The sequence below is a fragment of the Nelumbo nucifera genome, chromosome 2 (genome assembly GCF_055504915.1).
Source record: "Nelumbo nucifera cultivar China Antique chromosome 2, China Antique-T2T, whole genome shotgun sequence".
Classification (NCBI taxonomy): domain Eukaryota; kingdom Viridiplantae; phylum Streptophyta; class Magnoliopsida; order Proteales; family Nelumbonaceae; genus Nelumbo; species Nelumbo nucifera.
In genome coordinates, this window is record NC_142650.1 from 72,482,550 (window position 1) to 72,506,670 (window position 24,121).

At 41.3% G+C, this 24,121-nt stretch overlaps 1 protein-coding gene across 1 annotated transcript in view; it reads left to right on the top strand.

Moving 5' to 3' along the window:
• NOL (NYC1-like protein) overlaps positions 1–24,121 on the top strand; it is a 78,797-nt gene that overhangs the window by 35,901 nt on the left and 18,775 nt on the right. The window contains exons 10-11 of the mRNA XM_010268382.3: positions 8,346–8,396; positions 8,479–8,520. Of these exons, the coding sequence (XP_010266684.1) occupies positions 8,346–8,396; positions 8,479–8,520 (93 nt within the window). The remainder of the gene's footprint in view (positions 1–8,345; positions 8,397–8,478; positions 8,521–24,121) is intronic.

Here is a 24,121-nt window from a genome sequence, read left to right on the forward strand (position 1 = left end):
CTCCTACACAAAAGGGTTACAAGTGTTATGACCCTGTCTCCAAGAGAAAGTATGTCACCAGAGATGTGGTCTTCTTTGAGTCTCAACCCTATTTTCAGTCTTTTCAGAATCCTCTTCAGGGGGAGACTAGTGGGATGGAAGAGGATTCTCATTCTCCCTCATTTTTTGTTCCCCTATCTACCTCGGGTCTTCCATCCTCTCCTCCTACTCCTTGTTGTGACATTCCAGGTCAACCCAGTGAGGCTCCCACCGTACCGGTTACCTCTTCTGATGCTGCAGATATTCCTAAAGGCTCCAGTAGGCAACAAAAAGAGATATTTACATACAACAGAAGAAAAAGGGGCCCTCAATCTCATGACAGCAACCAGTTGGACTCGGATCAATCTGTCTCTACAATCCAAGGTAATTCCAACTCACATACTTCTGATTTGGATCTTCCTATTGCTCTCCGTAAGCCTATTCTCTCTTGCACCACCCGACACCCCATTGCTGATTTTGTTTCTTACTCTCATTTATCTCCTGCCTATCACTCCTTTGTGTCTGCTCTTTCCTCTGTGCGTGTTCCTTCTAGGTACTCAGAGGCTATGTCTGATCCAAGGTGGAAAGAAGCTATGAATGAAGAAATGAAAGTCCTAATGAAAGCAAGAACTTGGGAATTAGTGGATCTACCAGAGGGGAAGAGCACTGTTGGATGCAAGTCGGTGTTTACTATAAAGCACAGGGAGGACGGGTCTATTGAAAGGTACAAGGCCAGACTTGTGGCAAAGGGGTTTACTCAAAAAGAAGGGATTGACTACAAAGAAATCTTTGCCCCAGTAGCAAAGCTCAACACAATTCGGGTTCTTTTGTCACTAGCAGCAAATTTTCCATGGGAACTTCACCAGCTGGAGTGAAGAATGCCTTCTTAAATGGTGACCTTCACGAAGAGGTATTTATGGGACCACCACCAGGCTATGATTTTGGTAGAAAGGTGTGCAAACTGAGGAAAGCATTATATGGGTTGAAGCAATCTCCCTGTGCATGGTTTGAGAGGCTTTGTGGGGTCATGAAGAAAGTGGGGTACACTCAGAGTGGTGCAGACCATACCTTGTTCATAAGGAGACATGATAGCAAACTTACTGCACTCATTGTTTATGTGGATGATATGGTAATTACCAGGAATGACTTGGAAGAGATAAAAAGACTGAAGGAGTTTCTAGCTTCGGAATTTGAGATCAAAGACTTGGGTCATTTGAGATATTTTCTTGGGATTGAAGTTGCCAGGTCAAGAGAGGGAATCTACATATGTCAGCAGAAGTATGTTCTTGACCTCCTAGAGGAAACAGGCATGATGGGGTGCAGGCCAGCAGATACTCCAATAGAACAGAATCATGGCCTGTAGGAATCAGTAGGGGAGGACTACTGTGATAGAGAGAGATACCAAAAATTGGTAGGGAAGCTGATATACTTATCCCTCACTCGGCCAGATATTGCTTATGCTGTGCATGTTGTCAGTCAATTTATGCACTCTCCAAAGATCCCTCATATGAAAGCAGTTGAAAGGATTCTCAGGTACTTGAAGACTTGCCCAGGGAAGGGAATTCTCTTCAGGAAAAACAATAGAATTGAAATTGAAGCCTACACTGATGCAGATTGGGCTGGGTCTGTTGGAGACAGGAAGTCAACCTCGGGTTACTGTACATTTGTGGGAGGAAACCTGGTCACATGGCGTAGTAAGAAGCAGAATGTAGTGGCTAGATCAAGTGCAGAAGTAGAATATCGAGCTATGGCCCACGGGGTTGCTGAACTCTTATGGCTCCGAACTCTTCTTAATGAACTTGGCATTAAGGCTGAAGGTCCTCTCAGGCTGTATTGTGACAATAAAGTTGCCATCAACATTGCCAACAATCCCGTGCAGCATGACAGGACAAAAAATATTGAGATTGATTGGCACTTTGTTAGAGAAAGAATTGTCTCGGGTGCACTCTGTGTGCTTTATACTCCATCTGAGATGCAAATTGCAGATGTACTGACTAAAGGGCTGGTAGCAGCAAAGTTTAGGGACATGCTTGGCAAGCTAAACATGATTGATATCCATGCTTTGCTTGAGGGGGAGTGTTGGATTGAAGTCTTTGTATGTATGAGTATTTGGCTGATAAGAGTTCTTATTAGCCTATACTTAAGTTTTAGTTGTCTTGTAGTGGGCCTATGTTAATGGGCCTAATCCTGTTTAATGTTTTAAGTTGTCTGGGTGTCCCATCACTAATCGGGGGACATCATAATATAATTAATAGTACTGCCGACTGAGCAGTTCAGTTCGACATTCACTGCATTTCAGAGTTTCTCTTCTCTCCTTTACTACTTCGAGTACAACTCCTAAGATTACAGTTTGATATGCAGAAGTGGTGGAAAACTTGAAATAGAAGGATATACTGATGCTGATTGGGCCGGTTCTATATCTGATAGGAGATCTACCACAGGCTATTGCACTTTTCTTGGGGGTAATCTGGTGACATGGAAAAGTAAGAAGCGGACAGTTGTGGCAAGAAGCAATGTAGAGGCAGAATATAGAGATATAGCACATACTACTTGTGAATTAGTATGGCTAAGGAACCTTCTACAGGAGATGGGATACACTGTTGACACTCCGATGAAGCTCTATTGTGACAATTAGGCTGTAGTTCATATTTCCTCTAATCCGGTGTTTCATGAGAGAATCAAGCACATAGAGGTTGACTGTCACTTTGTGAGAGAGAAGGTGCTGAGTGGAGTGATAGATACTGCATATGTTAACATAGCGAACTAGTGGGCAGACTTGTTTACTAAAGGGTTGAGTCGGAGAAGAGTGGACTACATATGTAACAAGCTGGGATTATATGATATATACTCTCCAGCTTGAGGGGGAGTGTTAGTGTTGAGTATGTAGGGGTATTTCTGTCTTTGTGCTTATGTTTAGGTTGCTGATGTGTAAGATTATGTTAGATCTAATGTCCCTAACTTAAGCACATGTGTCTTTTCCACAGTATTAGTAATATAAAACAAATCTGGCCAAATGGGAGAGTGAACTTTTTCTCTCATTCGAACCAGACCTTTCTCTCCCTTTCTTCTCTTCTCTTCTTCTCCTTTCTCTCTCTCTTTTTCTCTTCCTTTTTCTTTGACTGTTATCAGCTTAATAGGATTCAAGGGCAGGCCAAATCCTAATACTATGCATGGACATATGAAGTTGGAGGCTTATACAGATGCCGATTGGGCTGGCAGTATAGATGACAAGAGATCCACACTTGGTTATTGTGCTATGGTAGCAGGAAATGTTGTCTCGTGGATATGCATAAATTGCCATGGCCTAGTGTTGGTGTGAAAATTTTAATAAATTCTCATGCAACATAATACACTCAATCAAGTGATTGAGCTTTTATTATTTTGGGTAAGGCCCATTCAGGGAACCATACAGATTGCTCCCCTTAATTACATCTCCACAAGAAAGTAGAGAACCCCTTTCGATTCTGACCTAGAGAAATGATTGCATAGAACAAAAGAAAAGAACAATAGAGTACTTCTTAAAAAAGAACTTTTCATTTGCATTTCTTTTACAACGTGTACAAGAATGAGAAGAAAAAAAGAAATACAACTGATAAACTCTACAACAATACATTTCTTTCTTTCTTTTCTTTTTGATACAAAGAAGATTTCCTTCTCACTCCTTTCTTCACAATAAAATGTATTCAATCAGATGAAATTTTGACTATAGACATCCTTAATCCTCTAGATTTTGTATGCAAGAAAGGAACCGTAGTCAATCAAGTTGAATATTTTATTGTAGATGGTTTTTATCCCTCTGTTCTTCATTTTCATTTGAAGGGAACCATAATCAATCCTTATGAATTAGACTGTAGATGGTTTAATCCCTAACTTATCTTGATAGAGGGACCATAATCAATCAAGTGAAATCACCTGGTCGTAGATGGTTTATTTCCCTCCATTTCCTTGCTTAAAAGTAAAAATAAAAGAGAGAAGAAGAAGGATACATAGAAAAAGACATATGTAGATGGTTTTTATCCCTCTGTTCTTCATTTTCATTTGAAGGGAACCATAATCAGTCCTTATGAATTAGACTATAGATGGTTTAATCCCTAACTTATCTTGATAGAGGGACCATAATCAATCAAGTAAAAGCACCTGGTCATAGATGGTTTATTTCCCTCCATTTCCTTGCTTAAAAGTAAAAATAAAAGAGAGAGGAAGAAGGATACATAGAAGAAGACATATGTAGGAAGTATTAATAAAGATGACTTTCCTTTTCCTACCTGTATTAGTGAGATTTCTTTTCCTTCTCTATCTTCCCTCGAGAACTTCTCTTTTCTTCTCTCTTTATCTTGGCTTTTCTTAAGAACCTCTTGAGACACAATTTTCTCTGAAGAAGAGAGAGCCTCTAGCTTCCCCTTAAGGAGCTTACATAGGGAGTGGGGTAGTTATGCAACTACCCCTCCCCCTAGGTGAAGGACACCTGCCCCTCCCACTGAAAGAGAGAGAACTCTCAAACATGACACCTTCTTTTAGTATTGATGATTTAGTTAACAGACGAGCCAACCCACTTATTTGGGCTATAAATTATTTAAATATTGTTTGGATTTAAAAAATAAAATAAAATCCTTCAACAATGCCCCCTTGAGCCCAGGATATGGGCATGCAGGGCTCAAATAAGCAATTAGAGTCAAAACTTATGGAAGTTTTATCATTAAAAAAGAAGTGAGTCTAAGTTGGAAGAGTCCTAGTATGATCAAGACTCTTGTAGTATCTTTCGTCAGACAAAATCTGATATAATCTAACTACTTGATTGATTTGATGAAGCTTCATATGAACTCATCTTGTTAAATTGACAAGTCCTAGTGCAACTAGGACTCTTGATTTCATTATGCTTGACGTTATTAATTGTATGATTTGATTTGAATATTTTGAGGGTTAATCACAAATTTTCACAGTAGGAAGAGTCCTAGTTGAAGTAGGACTTCTTGATTTTAAAATATTACCTTTGATTCACCCTTAAATCTTGATCCTGAGTTGTTTTGACCAAGATGGTTAACTTTAAAAATCCAATTAACATTAAAAATCACATTTCAGTTGTTTTGACCAACTGAAATGTGATGGGATTTGCACCCAATTAACATTAAAAATCCAGGCTACAATTTCCTTGTAGACCTCCACCCGCTGGAATTCAGTGGGGCCAGCACTGTTTTAGGGGTGTAGTGGTTAGAACAGCTTGGGCCAATTTTGTGTGATTGGGCCCATTTGACAATGGTAGTCACTGTTGAGGAAGGCTTATTGACTTCAACTTGGTGAAGATCTTAGTCAAAATTATCTACTATTGACAAGAGTACCCTTATGAACTTCATTTTGCAACTGGAGCAAAGCTTTTAGCATAGTCTACTTCATGCACGTAAGAAAATCTTTTACCATTAATTTGGCCTTGTATCTCTTCATTGAGTCATGAGCCCTATGCTTTGCTATAAATACCCATTTACATCCAATAGCTTTCTTCCCTTCAAGAAGATTCTCTGATTCCCATGTACTGTTTCTGTGCAATGCACACATTTTTTCTCTTATACCATCTGTCCATTCAGGCGAAGCTAGGGCTTCTATAACAATCTTAGGATGACGACATTAGACACAAGTCACAACAGTTAGAAAGGTACGACAAGATGGAGACAAATGTTTACAAGAGGTAAGATGAGCAATAGGATGTTTGGTAGTACATGACCTTACACTTACATTTACCAAAAAAAGGACCTTACACCCTTACGAATAATCATAGGAACATCAAGGTCATCAATAGCAATGGAACATCATTATGAATAGGAGCATCAATAGGAACAATATCAGCGGGGGCATCAATAGGAACAATAGTACCTTGATCTGCCTCTTAAGAGTCTGATGATGTTGGTTTCACAGCTTTAGGGCTCTCCACATCTTGTAAGTTTTGATGATCCTTGTGGCGATGAGAATAAACATGAAGAGTAGACACAGGAAATAGACATAGGAAGTTGGACTTGCCTCTCCTCCAGAATATCGTTCTCCCCTTGAGGAGAGGCATAAAAAGAAAGGTTGACTCTCGAAAAAGGACACATCCGTAGAAACAAATTCTTCTGAGAATAAGGACCAAAGTATTTATATCCCTTCCAAGAGCAAGGATGGCCAAGGAAGACACAAGTAATAGACTTAGAGTTCAACTTCCCACACAAAGGAGATAAGTTGTGAACAAAACTATGATAACCAAAGATTTGAAGTGAAGAAAGCATCAAGGACTTGGGAAACAACAACTGATGTGGGGCCCAATATTGTAATGCTCAAGAGGGCATCCAATTAATCAAGTATGTTGTAGCAGTTAGTACAACAGTAGCCCAAAACTTCTTAAGAGCATCCATATGTAGTAGTAAATTGTAAGCAACTTCAAGAAGATGGTGATTCTTCATTTCAGAAACACCATTTTGCTATGGTGTTCTAGAACATGAACTTCGATAGAAAGAACTTCTAGAAGAAAATAAAAACACCTCCTAATCTCTCTTAAAGTATTCTCTTCCATTGTTTCACTGAAATATCTAAATCTCCAGTCTCCACATGGAACAAAGTAAAAATCATATGATGAAAATCTTGAATTGTTTTAGGCGCCTCCTCTCTAGAACAAAGAGGATAAATCCATCTATATAGTGATAGTCATCAATAAAACTGATAAAATATTGATAACCACACTCAGCAATAATAGAAGTAGGGCCCCAAACATCAAAATAAATAATATGAAAAGGAACAGAAGATCTTTTCTTACTTTAAGAAAATTGGTTCTACAATGCTTATTTAATCGGCATGTTTGACAACGTAAAGAAGACACTTAGACAAATGGTTGTGATCTGCTCTGAAATAGCTGTGTTTAATAGCAAATAAGAGGAGAAAATAAATCTGATCTGTCCTGGTTCAAGGAGGTGAAGGAGGGATGAAAGCAGAGAGATCGAGCTAATTGACCTCAACTTCCACCCCACCTTTTATTTTATTATAATAAACCTGCAATTACACAACTACCCTCAATTAAAAATAAATAAAGAAAGAAATAACAAAAAGACAAATGCTGTAATTTAATACTCCACCTCAAGTTGGACCATATATGTCATAAAGCTCCAAATCCATGCAAGGTTCAAGCCTTTGGTGAAGAGGTCAACTAGTTGATCTTTAGATTTCACATAGGATGCAAACAAATAGAAATATACAATGGATCTTATTCAATTAGCTCATCTCATTGACCCCATGAAACTCAATGTGAAGTTTTCATGTGATGGTACACTTTTTCAATATCCCACAATTAACTAGTTATTTCACAATTATCTTTTGCCTCAAACTCTTGTTTTCTTTATTGACTACTTCTCCCTCTTTCTTTCTTATCTCTCCTCCATTTTCAACCACTCTAGGAAATTCTTAAGTGCAGTCATCATAGGTTGATTTATAGCATTCTCTAACATAAGTACGTTACAAATAAATTGTATTTTCTTAATATAAACACTTAATTTTGGTTTATTTGTATTGCTTCTTCATTTGAATTAAGTAGGCAGGTGCAAGTGATTCAGTTCAGCCACTTCAATTGTTATTAGCCCTTAAGCTTTATTTTTCTCATTTGTTACTAATGAGATATAAGGATGTATGTACCATTAATACAATGCAGCTCATATATATGGATGCCACTAGATGCTTGACATTTCTGACATCAATGATCATAGTTTTTGAGTTTTTCTAGTCCTTGGACCTTCGGAGGTTTTTTCCTCCCAAGGCAACAATCTTCCCTTACTATCATATTGGTTAGAACTTGCTCATTTATGATACTAGTTGGTGTGTTAATCACTTGAATAATGGTCAAATCAACAAGTATATACATGTCATATTTAAAATTAACCCCTATGAAACTTATCGGAAAAAATTAACCCTTATGACCTTAATTTGTTTGTATTTATCAGTAGCTCATATATATGGGTGATAACAAATGCTTGACCCATCTGACTACAATAATAATAGTTGTTGAGTTATTTCCCAAAGCAATAGAACAGTTTTCCTGTCATATTGGTGAAAAGTTTCTCATATATGATGCCAGTTTGTGTGTTAATCACTAAAACAATGGTCAAATTAACAAGCATATACCTGTTCACGTTTAAATTACCTATTACTATCGGCCTTAATTTGTTTGTGTTTATCAAGATACCCTCCTTTCTGAACGAGAATATAGCATTGAAGGTGTTTGCAGGACTGTTGGCTTGTCAATTTAACCTTGTTTGATGTCCCGCATCTTAAGATTTGCCTCCTCATTTAGTTTTGCCTTTTCTTGTGGGTTGCAGCCAGGTATGGTCACAACTGATCTTCTAATGTCCGGTGCTAACACCAAGCAGGTCGACTACAAAATTGCATAGCCGTTTTTCATTTTCCCATGGCTTTTCCTAATAGGATACTAACAGATGGCTTCTGATGCAGGCCAAATTTTTCATTAATGTTTTGGCAGAACCAGCAGAAGTGGTAAGATGTTGTACCTGTTTGGTGGTAATAGAGAAGCTACTCATGGGATGCATGCAACCTAGTACCATAGTATTTCATGTTCAATATTTCTCATTGCCTTAAAGCTAATTTATGGGATTAATGATCTAATGATCATCGTGGATAAGGATCTACTATGAGACATAATTGAAAACATCCGCTTCATAGTTCAGAAGCTAGCCTACTTATTTCTCTTCTCTAACTAAACAACATGAAACCTCTACGAGGGATAAAGAAAGAAAAGAGGAACATCAACTGAAATATGAATAATGTTTCAAATCAAGATTGATGTCCAGTGAATATACAGAAATTTAATATTAGGAATAAGCAACATAAGTGACAAATATAACTTAATAACTATTGATCAAGTGGGATAATTAGGCAAATCCACTTTTCCTCTCCAACCTTCATGTGTTCTGCTCCTCATGTCATATAGGTGACATCGGTAGCCATATGGACAAAGTTGAGCAGACTAAGGGAGCCCTATATTTTGGTTGTTTTATGTTTTTACTCAATTTTGGTAATGTTTTGAAGATCATCAGAAACCTTCATTTTTTTTTACAATTTTTTGACTGATTGTATGTGGTTTTATATTTTTTCTGATGCAATTTAAATATTCTTGAATTTTTTATGAATCATTTTTACCACCATGTATGATCTTTGGCCTTTATGATGTCTTCCTTGTGAATCAGCTGGTGGTACTTGGTAGATGATTATTTGTGGGGTCTTGAAGATATGCCCTTAAAATTTGGTGATTTTAGTTACTTTTTTTTTTCAACTGTGTTTGTTCCACACTTGATTGCCACTGTTTAAACTTTAAAACAAGGAAATTGAAGCTGGTTTTCATATATAAGTTGGCAAATCAAGTAAGGGATGTCATGGTAATCCAAACGATAGAGGATCTTTGAGCAGTCCATGCCAGAATCTCTAGAGCATCTGCTACTCTATTGCCTTCTCTGAAAATATAATTGAAGCTTATTTCCATCTCACATCTAGAACAAGAGAATTAAATTAATATTTGTTCTTCTCTGTAGTTGATTTTCTTATTCTCTTGATATAGTGTTAAAGAAGCACATTAATTCTTCTTTTCTCTCTGTTATTTTCTAGTAATTCTTTGCTACTAGAAATAAACTAACAACTACTCTCTAGATATCCTCTAAATTCAGATCCTATTTCAAGTATTTTGAAGCAAGGCCACCCATCGACCTTGCCTTCAATCTACCAGTCCCGATGTTAGTTGGTATTAGAGTTATGGTGCCTCCTAAAAATGCCTTTAATCCTGGTTCCACTGAAGAAATAAGAATAGTTACTAAGAAGACAACAAACAACAAGAAGAACAGAGATACAAACAAGAGCTGCTATGACATCAACAAAAACTAAAGGTATCATCTCGTAGCTTAGCACTCTCATTAATCAAATTATGCGACCACAAGAACCACAATTTTCTAGCCATCCAGAATTTGTAAGGCAAACTAGCTTTGGGAATCAATTTCAATCTTATTACTAGCCCACTAGGCCTCAATTTCAGCCAACAAATTGACAAGACAACTGGTGGGAAGCTGGAATTAAATCAGAGATTCCAGAGTTCATGGGAGAATACGAAATTGATGATTTCCTTGATTGGATGACTATGGTGGAAGAGGTACTTTGGTATAAAGAAGTACCAGCCAATAAGCAAGTTGTTTTGGGGGGAAGACTAAGGGGTTGAGTAGGTACATGGTGGCAAATTGTGAAGATTCAAAGAGGCCAATATTTTCATCCATCAATCACAATATTATTGGGGAGTTCTGCAAATTAATTTCTATAAAAAAATTGGGCGAGACACAATAGAAATTCAATTGATTGCAACATACTTTGGTTAAAGCCCTCTATGTATGATGCCTTACAGGTAGACACTTTTGCATCTATTTATGAGGCTTAAATAAAAGCTCAGGCAGTTGAAATGTTTACCAAGTTTCTGTTTAGTCAAGGCTTTGAGGAGTTCTATATATACATGTAAATCTATTCAGATAAGGAGAATTGTATGAGAATTGAGTGAGTTAATTTTTGTTTTTTATATAATTACTTTTTCCTCTTGAAACTAGTGTTGGAGAAACATGTAATTTCTTCTATTCTCTTCTATATTTTCTGGTATTTTTTTTTTATCGATGACATAACCAAATCATTATTAATAAGGAAAAGAAAACAGTTTACAGCAGGGAGAGGTAAACTCTCTTAACTCTTCCCAGTAAAAATAGAACAATTACATCATTGTCCAAAACATTTCAACCCTTCCCACCCCTTGTTTAGCTAGTGCATCCGCAAAGGAATTTGCGCTTCTTTTGACCCATTTCACTCTCACTTCCTTACCCTGAGTCAACCATTTGAATTTTCTTCTTTAATTAATGTACTGCCACATACCAACATCCTCCTTTTTTAGCCAACCTATTACTACTTTTGAGTATCCTTCAATGCTCAACCTGTTTATGTTAAGATCCTTAGCCCTTTCTGCACCCTCCAATACAGCCATTATTTCAGCTTGGAGAGAGTCTCCTATTCCTATTGAGCCTGAAAACAAGGCAGTGACAGCACCTCCTTCACTAAGATCCTCCAATCCCAGTAGTCCTAGGATTTCCTTCACTTTTCCCATCAAAGTTTAGTTTTATGAAACCTGCATCTGGTGGGGTCCACAAAGGAAGGATACAGTTCTAGTAGGAGTTGAGTCTGCTACTTCTGAAGGGATGAGAGATCCATCCCATGGACGCCCAAAGATTGCGGAATAAGGGGCGAATTTCAAAAATTTTTCTCTCCCTTCAACTGGGAATCGCATTCCCTATTTTAGAAAATCATATTTTCAAGGATCATCCTTGAACCATGAACTGAACCAAATCTGAACCAGAAGGAGTAGGAGAGGGTTATACCTGATACGGAGAAGTAGTATCTCCCAACGAAGGTGTTCACGCCCAAGGAAGGATCCAAAGACTGCTCCCACTAAAGATGGCACAGTGCAGGATGGAGCAGAATCAGCAGTGTTCTTCTCCAAGAACTCTGTCCTTCGCAAGAATCAGCAGGATGGTACGTGAGCACAGCTTCCTTTCAATCCTTTCTCAAAGAACTGATGTCAAGATCCAATCTTGACTTCTCCCACAACTGGAGATTGAACTGGCAAAACAAGGAGGCGGCAAGAAAGAATTCGCAGGGTGCAGAATTCTCTCTTCTTGTGATTTCAGCACTGAAGAAAATCTGATTGTATGTCTCCTAAAGGCTGCCGCCCCCTCCTTTTGTTAACCTAAAAGATCAGCTCCTAATCCAATTAGGAGCTGCTTATCCAAATCGTATTTGGATAAGACCCCTTTTAGGTGATAGGGATAAACCCTTATCTTATCTGCAGATTAGATTAGCTTTCTCCTAATCTCATTAGGAGGTTTCTAGATCTGAATCACATTCAGATCTGGACTCTATGAGTGGATAGGGTCAAGACCCTATCCTATCTGCTAATCCATCTCAGAATTCGCCCCATTATTAACTAATAAAATAGCCTAGTTCGAAATGGGCTATAGGCCCATTAAGCTTATGTGCTCACTTAACCTTCCTAACTGCTGCCCAGTTGGGCTTCCTTGTATGGCGTGGGACCCAAGCATTGATCTACACATCAGCCACATGGTTTCGGCCCAGCCTTTGTTAAAAGGCCTGGCCGAATACACTGTTATGGACAGTGCACCCCCTGAAACCCATCAAATGGGCTCCATGGGCCCAACACTTACTCTAAGTGGTCCCTGGGCCAAGCCACCTTGTAACACCCAGGGACTGTGGGCAGATGTAAGATTAGCCCATCAGGTATTATCCTCAATGGTCTTACACTTAACCTCTCAGCCCATAATGATCATACACTGCCCGACAAGAGAGGACCTCTCCCTCGGCTGCAAGGAACAGTGTTGCACTCTCTACTTGTATGGATCCCGGGAATTAAAACCTTCTTGCAAACATTTTAGAAACCATAACATATATACTTTTATATCTCATATAAAATATACTTTGCAAAACAAATCTCAACGGTTGAAATCGGCTACCGGCAATCTTGGTTTCCATCGGTGAGAGTGCATCCCCGACCATTACCTTTGTCTGACAAAGGGGCTGATCCTGTCACTATGATCACCCACTCAGATGAATTCTCAAACTGTCCCAACATACCCAGGTTTTGACCCCGCTAAGGATCTCACTGAATGGTACATCAAAGACAGCCCAATCCGACACCCAGTGCAGTATCATAATCAAGTCTAGGGGTCAGGTGTAACTTTCCAGTTTTGCCCATCAATCTCCAAGGTCCAGAACAATACTGGAAATCTGGTCCAGTTCAAAGATTCAATTAATCCTACACTGTATGTGCCTAGGGTCTCACCTTGGCAGTTGAGACAGGCCACCCCAACCAACTTGGTGGCACCACAGTGTCAACCTTGTCAGGATAGGTTTCCCCAGACCAATCCACTGGCTGTGAACATTCTAAACTAACACGAGTCTCATTAAGTGTCCAGTTTAAGGGTATTACACAGGAACATACCAAGGGAACATGAATCAAATATGCACTTTTATTCATTTACAATAAACTCATAAAGTACATCATTCTGATTGAAGCTAAGGGCATACAAAACTGTCTAACAGCTCCCACTTGCACTTAGGTCCGATCAGGTACTAGCCGGAGTCCTATGCTTTCCACGTGTTTCTCAAACACTTTCTGTGATAGTGGCTTCCTCAATGGGTCTACTACATTTTTCGCTGACGCTACCTTCTGAATCAGGACGTCCCCTCTACCAACAATCTCCCGCAGTATGTGGTACTTCCTCTCGATGTGCTTCGACTTCGAGTGGGCTCGTGGCTCCTTAGCCTGAGCAATGGCTCCATTGTTGTCACACAACAATGGGATGGGTGATGTGCTGGATGGAACTACTCCCAAATCGTGAACGAACTTCTTCATCCACACGGCTTCTTTGGCAGCCTCACTTGCGGCAATGTACTCGGCCTCGGTCGTGGAGTCTGCAATGAACCCCTGTTTGCTGCTTTTTCAACAAACAGCACATGATCCTATCGTGAAAACATATCCAGATGTAGACTTTCTATCATCTGGGTCCGACTGGAAATCTGCATCTGTATACCCTTGGATCTGTAGTGAGCTACCGTCGAATACTAGACAAAACTCTTTTGTCCTTCGAAAGTACTTAAGTATGTTTTTCACAGCAGTCCAATGCTCCTGCCCTGGGTTGGCCTGAAATCTGCTTACTACACTCACTGCCTGAGCTATGTCAGGACGAGTGCACAGCATGGCATACATGATGCTCCCTACGGCAGAGGCATAGGGAATGTCTTTCATGCCATCAATCTCCTCAGAAGTCTTGGGAGACATCTTCTTGGAGAGAGTGACTCCATGCCTAAAAGGAACATTTCCTTTCTTGGAGTTTTCCATGTTGTTTCTCTTGACTATTTTGTCAATGTAAGCAGATTGGGATAATCCTATTATCCGCTTCGATCTATCTCTATAGAGTCGAAGACCCAGTATATAGGAGGCTTCTCCAAGATCTTTCATGGAGAATTGTTGTGATAGCCATACTTTCATCATAGTTAACATTCCTACATCATTCCCAATGAGTAGAATGTCATCTAGATACTGAACCAAGAAGGTAACCTTATCTCCACTGTACTTCCTGTAGACACAGGGTTCATCCGGATTCTGCTCGAAGTCAAACGATTTGACAGTAGAGTCAAAACAGATGTTCCAACTTCTAGAAGCTTGCTTAAGTCCATAAATGGATCTGTTAAGTTTACATACCATGTTTTCCTGACCTGCAGCAATGAAGCCTTGCGGCTGCTGCATATAGATATCTTCAGTAAGATCTCCATTCAGGAATGCAGTTTTGACATCCATCTGCCAAATCTCATAATCATGGTATGCTGCTACAGCTAGCAGGATTCTAATGGATTTAAGCATGGCCACAGGCGAAAAGGTTTCCTCATAATCGATGCCCTCTTTCTGGGTGTACCCTTTCGCCACCAGACGAGCTTTGAAGGTCTCAACTCGACCATCGGGGCCCTTCTTCCTCTTGTAAATCCATTTGCAACCGATTGCTTTTACCCCGGAGGGCGGATCTACTAGAGTCCAGACTCCATTGGTCTCCATTGAGTCCATCTCTACCCTCATGGCCTCCACCCACTTCTGGGAATCTATGTCCAACATAGCTTCCGCGTAAGTCACGGGATCCTCCTCACTAGTCAAGGTATCCACCAGGTAACTATCCTGGTCATAACTATAACGGACTGGTGGCCTGGATACCCGAGTGGATCTTCTAGGTTGGTCACTACCTGGAACTTGTGGGACATCTCCCACTGCTCCTGAGCTCTCATCAAGAACAATTTCCTGACGATGGGTGTCCAGGATGTAATCGGTTTCCAAGAATTGCGCATTTCGACTGCAGAACACTTTCTGCTCACTTGGGTCATAGAATAAATAACCTACAGAGCCTTTTGCGTAGCCTACAAATAGGCAACGACTGGTCTTGGATTCCAACTTGTTTGTACTCGTTCTTTTAACGTGTGCTGGACAACCCCAAATCTTCAAGTGTCTAACACTTGGTTTCTTTCCGGTCCAAAGTTCATATGGAGTATTCGGAACCGATTTGGTTGGAACCCAATTCAGCACGTAAATCGCAGTCTCTAATGCGTGATCCCAAAAGGATGTGGGTAACTCTGAGTGTATGAGAAGCAACCGGACCATATCCAATAAGGTCCTATTCCTCCTCTCTGAAACACCGTTAAGTTGTGGTGTAGCAGGAGGAGCTAATTGTGATACTATCCCATTGTCCTTTAAGTAGTCCCTGAATTCGTCAGAAAGATACTCGCCACCTCGATCTGATCGAAGGGCTTTAATTTCTCTCCTTAACTGTTTCTCGACCTCTTGTCTAAACTCTTTGAACTTTTCAAAGGATTCAGACTCGTGTCTCATTAGGTACATGTAACCGTATCGTGAAAAATCATCTGTGAAGGTGATGAAATACACGTGTTGATTTTGTGTCCTAACACTCAGGGGACCACATACATCAGTATGTATTAGGTCAAGTGTGCTTGTACATCTTTCAGGCTTACCGTTAAATGGCCGTTTCGTCATCTTGCCTTGTAGGCAAGGCTCACAAGTGGGAAGATTTTCTACAGTTAGAAAATCCAAAGGACCATCCTTTACCAACCTTGTGATTCGGTCAACACCGATGTAGCCAAGTCGGTAATGCCACAGACACGTGGGATTAACTGTATCACGGGCTCTCTTCTTGGGGATTTCAGCCGACGTAGTTTCGGTTATGTTAGTTTCTAGAGAAGGATGTAGAACATAGAGACCGTTCTCCAGTTCCCCGTATGCGATGAATCTGTTGTTTCTTTTAATAGTAATCGTATTACTAAAGAAGACAGAATAACCATCTGCACATAGTTTTGAGACAAATCAAATTTCTCCTTAAATTTTGTACATAAAGACAATCTTTCAGTACAATTATTCCTTCTCTAAAAAGTAACTCCACGGTTCCTATGGCTGCGGCTGCAACAGTTGCAGTAGTCCCCAAGTAGAGTGTGACTTCTCCTTCACTCAGCCTTTTGCTTACCTTGAACCCTTGCAGTGAGTTACACGCATGAGTTGAAGCCCTGGAGTCAATACACCAGGACGTAGAAGCTACCAATAAATTGGTTTCTATAACACAAGTCTCGAAATTACCTTTCTTGGGTTCCAGGTAGGCAGGACAGTTCCTTTTCCAGTGGCCGGTCTTCTTGCAGAAGTGACAGGCATCCGATGCTTTGTCTTTCTTCTGCTTCTTGCCCTTAGTGGCTTTCTTCTGAGGCTTCTTTGCCTTCCTCTTTCTCTTGCCTGTCTTGCCAGCTTCAACAAGCATAGCTACGGGCTCATCCTTTTCAATCAGTTCTTCAGCTCTTTGCAACATATTGCTGAGCTCTTGCAAGCTGACATTCAGCTTGTTCATGTTATAGTTCATGATGAACGGATTGAAGGAAGGAGGCAAAGAATTAAGGATAGCATCTATCTGGGTCGCAAGGTCCAGCCCGGATCCAAGAGCCTCCAGTTCGTTGATATACCCCATCATCCGAAGACAATGATCGTGAACTTGTTGGCCCTTGGTCATTTGTGCGGTCATGAACTGTTTCAAGACCTTTTGTCGAGTAGAACGATTTTGCTCTTCATACATCGTCCTGAGACTGTCCAATATGTCCTTGGCAAGTTCGATCTGATCGAACTGCCTCTGTATTGGGTTGTCCAAGGAGGCAATGAAGAAACACCAGGCAAGGGAGTTTTTCTCCTCCCATTCCTGATAGTCTCTCCTTCGGGCCTCAGAAGCCCTATCTCCTGGACGCTCCGGGGCAGGATTCTTTGCCACTTTGTCTAGCTTTTCAGAAGCTAGGACCAACATAAGGTTCCTGTACCAGTCAGCATAGTTTGGGCCCTTCAACTTGTTGTCATCAAGCAATTTTGCAAATGATCCGTTTGCCATTTTCTGATAAAAGAGCAAACATCAGTTCACAACCTAATTTGATTCATGTTCATTTCATAGATATGGATTTTAATCTACGTTCCATTTCCATTTATTCATTTATGAGATTTCCCTCCTTTCTCAGTGACGGAGACTATGGGTTGTCTCTGTAAATGTATGAAATCACATAGGGTGCATGGAGCCAACTGTTTCAGCTGCATAACCTCACCACCTTTCTGTGAAGGATCATATCCACTCATCATATGAGCTTTCCCTTTGGCCTCTGTCAGACAAGGTTCAGAGCCGTTTTCAGGTAAACCTTTCTGTCCAGTGAGTGCTTACCCATCATATTCGTGAACGCCAAGGTACCGTGAGAGAGTTCCCATTTTCTGGTGAAGCCCCTCCCACATCGGTCTATGACGCCCCTATCATCTTATGAAACACTCAGACAAGCCCAACAACAAATGGATAGCCCATTTTCTGGTGTGTTTCCTCATTACTGAAGGACCCATCCTCATGCTAGTGATGAAAGGCCTTTAGAGAGTTCATCATATGAATCTCCCTATCACATGCACTCATATTAGCTGGAGGGAACATTTAATTACGCCCTAGTTCTTATTTTAGGTCAAACCAAAGTGGCTCCCACTAACTTTCATGAAGCCAGATTTCGGTGGGCCTAAATCGGCTAGGGTTCCGCACGTAACCTCTTGATGAGGTGTGGGGCCCACCACTCAAGGAGGTCATTCAATGACCAAAAGGGACACCATGGCAATGATGTGCATTCAGCCATGGTGTGCGCAAGAGCCACTGTCAATTGAGCATGGGCCAAGTACTTATGGCCTATGTACGCAGCACATCACACATCCATACATCACATGCAGGGATAAATTGATCCAATCAATTAATCATCTGTAAGGCCCATTTGAAGCCCATTTTAAATCCATAATATTAACCATTAATATTATCTAGGTATATGGGTCGAATGGTTCAGCCCATATAGCTTTAAATGTTAAGTGGGCTTTTAGCAGTTTTAACTATTTAAAACTGGGCCTTTACAGGTTGGGCCGAATTAACTATTTAATTAAACATCAATCCTTAGGCCCATTAGTGGGAAAAGTAGGGCTGACTTTCAGCCTTGATTAAACCCTAGATTTGGTCCAAACAGTTTGAACCAATCTTGGTTTGAATGGATCTAGGGTTTGATCTTTAATTAAATCTTTAATTCAAGAAAATAATCTGAAATTAAATACTGATAAAAGAAAATCAAGAATCAGTCAATCAGGGCTGTTCGCACAATCCATCCTGCAAAACAGAGGTTAGATCACAGTTTGCAGTTTCATAAACTGCAAATCGCAGATTGTAGTTCTCCCATCTGCGAAATCTCCTTCTCTGCGAAATCTCCTTTTCTGTGCCGCCATCTTCGATCCAAAATAAAATAAATAGAAATCTTATTTCTATTAATGATTACATCAGATCGAATACCTAATACATTGAGTCTAGAAAATAAAAAAAAAATTATTTACAGATCAAATGTAATGAATAAATCAAGAGACTGCAAATCTTGCAAGTTCCCTGCGCAAACCAAGAATTCGATCTCCTCTTGTACGAACAACCCATAAATCAAGAAAATCATAAAGAACAGTTCTAAATAATAATCAGATTTCTATAAAATTAATTTCAGATTATTCGCCCATTAATTTTGGGAACAGATTTCCCAAAACCCATATCTGCACAAATCGGGTAGAACGCCTTCTGCCCATTTGCACAGGTTCAGATCTGAAACAAATTGGTTCAAGATTTGAACCATGGCTCTGATACCACTGAAGGGATGAGAAATCCATCCCATGGATGCCCAAAGATTGCGGAATAAGGGGCGAATTTCAAAAATTTTTCTCTCCCTTCAACTGGGAATCGCATTCCCTATTTTAGAAAATCATATTTTCAAGGATCATCCTTGAACCATGAACTGAACCAAATATGAACCAGAAGGAGTAGGAGAGGGTTATACCTAATACGGAGAAGTAGTATCTCCCAACGAAGGTGTTCATGCCCAAGGAAGGATCCAAAGACTACTCCCATTGAAGATGGCACAGTGCAGGATGGAGCAGAATCAGCAGTGTTCTTCTCCAAGAACTCTGTCCTTCGCAAGAATCAGCAGGATGGTACGTGAGCATAGCTTCCTTTCAATCCTTTCTCAAAGAACTGATGTCAAGATCCAATCTTGACTTCTCCCACAACTGGAGATCGAACTGGCAAAACAGGGAGGCGGCAAGAAAGAATTCGCAGGGTGCAGAATTCTCTCTTCTTGTGATTTCAGCACTGAAGAAAATCTGATTGTATGTCTCCTAATGGCTGCCGCCCCCTCCTTTTGTTAACCTAAAAGATCAGTTCCTAATCCAATTAGGAGCTGCTTATCCAAATCGTATTTGGATAAGACCCCTTTTAGGTGATAGGGATAAACCCTTATCTTATCTGCAGATTAGATTAGCTTTCTCCTAATCTCATTAGGAGGTTTCTAGATCTGAATCACATTCAGATCTAGACTCTATGAGAGGATAGGGTCAAGACCCTATCCTATCTGCTAATCCATCTCAGAATTCGCCCCATTATTAACTAATAAAATAGCCTAGTTCGAAATGGGCTATAGGCCCATTAAGCTTATGTGCTCACTTAACCTTCCTAACTGCTGCCCAGTTGGGCTTCCTTGTATGGCGTGGGACCCAAGCATTGATCTACACATCAGCCACATGGTTTCGACCCAGCCTTTGTTACAAGGCCTGGCCGAATACACTGTTATGGACAGTGCACCCCCTGAAATCCATCAAATGGAATCCATGGGCCCAACACTTACTCTAAGTGGTCCCTGGGCCAAGCCACCTTGTAACACCCAGGGACTGTGGGCAGATGTAAGATTAGCCCATCAGGTATTATCCTCAATGGTCTTACACTTAACCTCTCAGCCCATAATGATCATACACTGCCCGACAAGAGAGGACCTCTCCCTCGGCTGCAAGGAACAGTGTTGCACCCTCTACTTGTATGGATCCCGGGAATTAAAACCTTCTTGCAAACATTTTAGAAACCATATAAAATATACTTTGCAAAACAAATCTCAACGGTTGAAATCGGCTGCCGGCAGTCTTGGTTTCCATCAGTGAGAGTGCATCCCCGACCATTACCTTTGTCTGACAAAGGGGCTGATCCTGTCACTATGATCACCCACTCAGATGAATTCTCAAACTATCCCAACATACCCATGTTTTGACCCCCGCTAAGGATCTCACTGAATGGTACATCAAAGACAGCCCAATCCGACACCCAGTGCAGTATCATAATCGAGTGTAGGGGTCGGGTGCAACTTTCCAGTTTTGGCCATCAATCTCCAAGGTCCAGGGCAATACTGGAAATCTGGTCCAGTTCAAAGATTCAATTAATCCTACACTGTATGTGCCTAGGGTCTCACCCTGGCAGCTGAGACGGGCCACCCCAACCGACTTGGTGGCACCACAGTGTCAACCTTGTCAGGATAGGTCTCCCTAGACCGATCCACTGGCTGTGAACATTCTAAACTAACATGAGTCTCATTAAGTGTCCAGTTTAAGGGTATTACACAGAAACATACCAAGGGAACATGAATCAAATATGCACTTTTATTCATTTACAATAAACCCATAAAGTACATCATTCTAATTGAAGCTAAGGGCATACAAAACTATCTAACAACTTCCTTCCAGCTATTCATCAAAGCCACCGTAGGAATATCATCAAATACCACCAAAACTTTCTTTACCAGCAAAAGTTCTCTGGTTTCTTTCCTCCCAAACTGTCCAACAAATTGCAGCTCTTGTGCATCTCCATAACAGTCTACCCCTTTTCTTTGTCCATCCACCAGCAGAGGATTGAAAGAGGCTTTGCACGCTTAGCAGAGGAGTCCACTTGCAACCAAACAAAGAGAGAAACCAATCCCATATAGAAGAAACAAAGAGGTAGGAGATTAATAAGTGGTAACAAGACTAACTATTAGCTTTATAGATGATGCACCTATTAGGAGATATGCACCAAAAAGGCTTCCTTCTTTGAAGTCACAAATGTTGATTCTTCCCAAGAAAACTTCCCAGCAAAAAGCCCCAATCCTTGGAGGAACCTGTTTTCCCCAAACTGGTATGAAGTAAGTCACAGATGTGAAGAGTCTTGATGTTGTACTGTATTACTGATAGGTTACTGCCTATCTTAGGGTTCCTTCGAGGGGAACCGTCCTCCAGAGAGAGAGAGAGAGTGAACTCTGTATTCTTCTTATTTTCGATTGATAGAAGGCACAACTTATATATGTAGTGGCTGGCCATTACACTGCAGAATTACCAACTCAGTTGGTTATGATAATGGAATTAGTTGAGATTCCATCGAATGTGGCCTAGAGCTGCTCTGGTACTGGGCGGGGTTTCCTCTTCCATGTATTCACCATCATGATTGGTGGTCGTGGTCCATTGGCATAGCAGGCTGTGCTTGGGTCAGCCTCTGGGTTCTCACCATCTCCTTCCCCCTTCAGATTGACCTTGGCCTCAAGGTTCAGATCTGGGAACTGGTTTTGCAACTCCCAGTAAGTTTCTCAAGTGGCGTTTGTTGTAGGTAGTCCCTCCCACTCAACTAGAGCCTCCTGGATGACCCGTTTCCCTTTCTTAACCCACCTGAAATCCACGATGCTCTTGGGTTCAGTAACTAGGCCTCCGTCATCAATGAATGTGGGCACTGTTGGGCTGATGATGGCCTGGGCGCTGGTGCACTTCTTGAGCAAGGACACATGGACGACTGCGTGAATGCGGGAAGAGGGGGGAAGCTCCAACTTATAGGCAACAGGACCAATTCTCTCCAGGATCTTGTAAGGACCGAAGTAACAGGGTCCAAATTTCGGCCAGGCCCTTTTTGTGACTGAGACTTGACGGTAGGGTTGCAACTTCAGGTAAACATAGTCCCCGACCTAATACTTTACCTCACGATGCTTCTTATCATAGTAGAACTTCATCCTTTGTTGGGCTCGATTCAGGTTGAACTTAAGCTCCTGCAGTATCTCATCTCGATTGATCAATTGCATCTCCACTGCGGCCACATTAGTGGACCCTAATTCATATGGCAAGTTGGTGGGAGGATCCCTTCCATATACGGCCTTGAAGGGGGTCATGGCTGTAGCCCCTTGATATGTAGAGTTGTACCAATACTCGGTCCAAGGTAACCATTGAGCCCATTGCCGTGGCCTGTCCCCTGTAAAACACCTCAAATATGTCTCCAAGCACCTATTTACCACCTTAGTTTGGCCGTCGGACTGGATGATAGCTGGTGGACCGATATAGCTTAGTTCCTTGAAATCAGAAATACTCCCTCCAAAACTGTCTAAGGAAGGTTGGATCTCAATCTGAGACAATCGACTTGGGAGTTCCATGTAACTTAGCAACATCTCTGATAAAAACTTCAGCAACCATTGCAACAATGTAAGGGTGCGAAATTGCTGAGAAGTGTGCATATTTGCTCAGGCGATCGACGACCACCATTATGACTGAATACCGGTTGGACTTGGGCAACCCCGTAATGAAGTCCATTGAGATCTCTTCCCATACCTGGGCGGGTATTTTGAGAGGTTGCATCAATCCGGGAGGTGCCTGGGAATCATAATTATGCTGCTGACAAATAGTACAAGCAACCACATATTGTTGGACCCTTCTTCTCATACCATCCCAATAGTAGTGTGAAGACAGCCGTTTATAAGTTCGTAAAACACCAGATTGCCCCCCTTGAGGTGAATCATGAAATAGTCGCAAGAGAGCAGGTATGTGAGGTGAGGAGGGAGGTAGCATGTACCGACCCTTGTATAGGAGATTTGGGCCCATCATGCTGTATCCGGGCACTGCGGTGGGGTCTTGCTGATAATGGGCCCGTATCTGGGCCAATCCTGGTGCCTCACAAGCCCCCAACCTGATTGCTTCAAATAAGGGGTGAGTGGGTTGGGAGCCTGTCAACTGATGAAACTCAATTACCCTAGAGAGGACATCTGCTGCCTTGTTGGTGGGCCCAGGTTTGTATTCAATGGAGTAGTCGTACCCAAGAAGCTTGGATATCCATTTTTGTTGTTCTTCGGTGTGGACCCATTGCTCCAGCAAGAACTTGAGACTCTTCTGGTCTGTTTGAATGATGAAATGCCGGCCCAATAAATAAGCCTACCATTTCTGGATGGCCAAAACAACAGCCATGAGTTCCTTTACATAAGTAGAATAACTTTGGGCCTAGGCTCTCAAGGCCTTACTGTAGTAGGCCAGGGGTCTTCCCTTTTGCATCAAAACTGCACCTAAGCCCATACCCAAGGCATCGCATTCTAACACAAAGGTCTCATTGAAATCTGGCAACGTCAGAATGGGCGGTGTGGACATGGCTCTCTTTAGGTTTTCAAAGGCCTACTTGGCTTCGGGCCCCCAGATAAAGGAGTCCCGTTTCAACAACTGAGTTAATGGTGCTGCAATCGACCCATATCCAGGAATAAAACGCCTATAGTAGCCTGTGAGGCCAAGGAACCCTCTGAGAGCCTTCACTAAAATGGGGGTGGGCCAGGCCTGAATACAAGAGATCTTCCCTGGGTCGGCCACAACCTGACCTGCTATAACTATATGGCCCAAATAATGGACCCTAGTCTGGCCAAATGTGCACTTAGACAATTTGGCATAGAACTCATTTTCTCGCAATACCTCCAAGGTTCTTTCAAGATGCTGCAAGTGTGTGGGCCAATCACGGCTGTAAATCAGAATATTATCAAAGAATACCAGTATGAAATGCCTTAGGAAAGGCCTAAATATGTCGTTCATAATGGACTGAAAAGTAGAGGGTGCATTGGTTAGCCCAAATGGCATAACTCGAAATTCATAATGGCCACTGTGGGTACGAAAAGCCGTCTTGGGTATGTCTTCCAAGTGGACCCTTATCTGGTGGTATCCTGACCGCAAGTCCATTTTGGAGAAGATCTGGGCCCCTTCCAATTCACCCAGAAGCTCTTCCATTATAGGAATCAGAAACCGATCCTTGATGGTAATTTTATTTAGGGCCTTGTAATC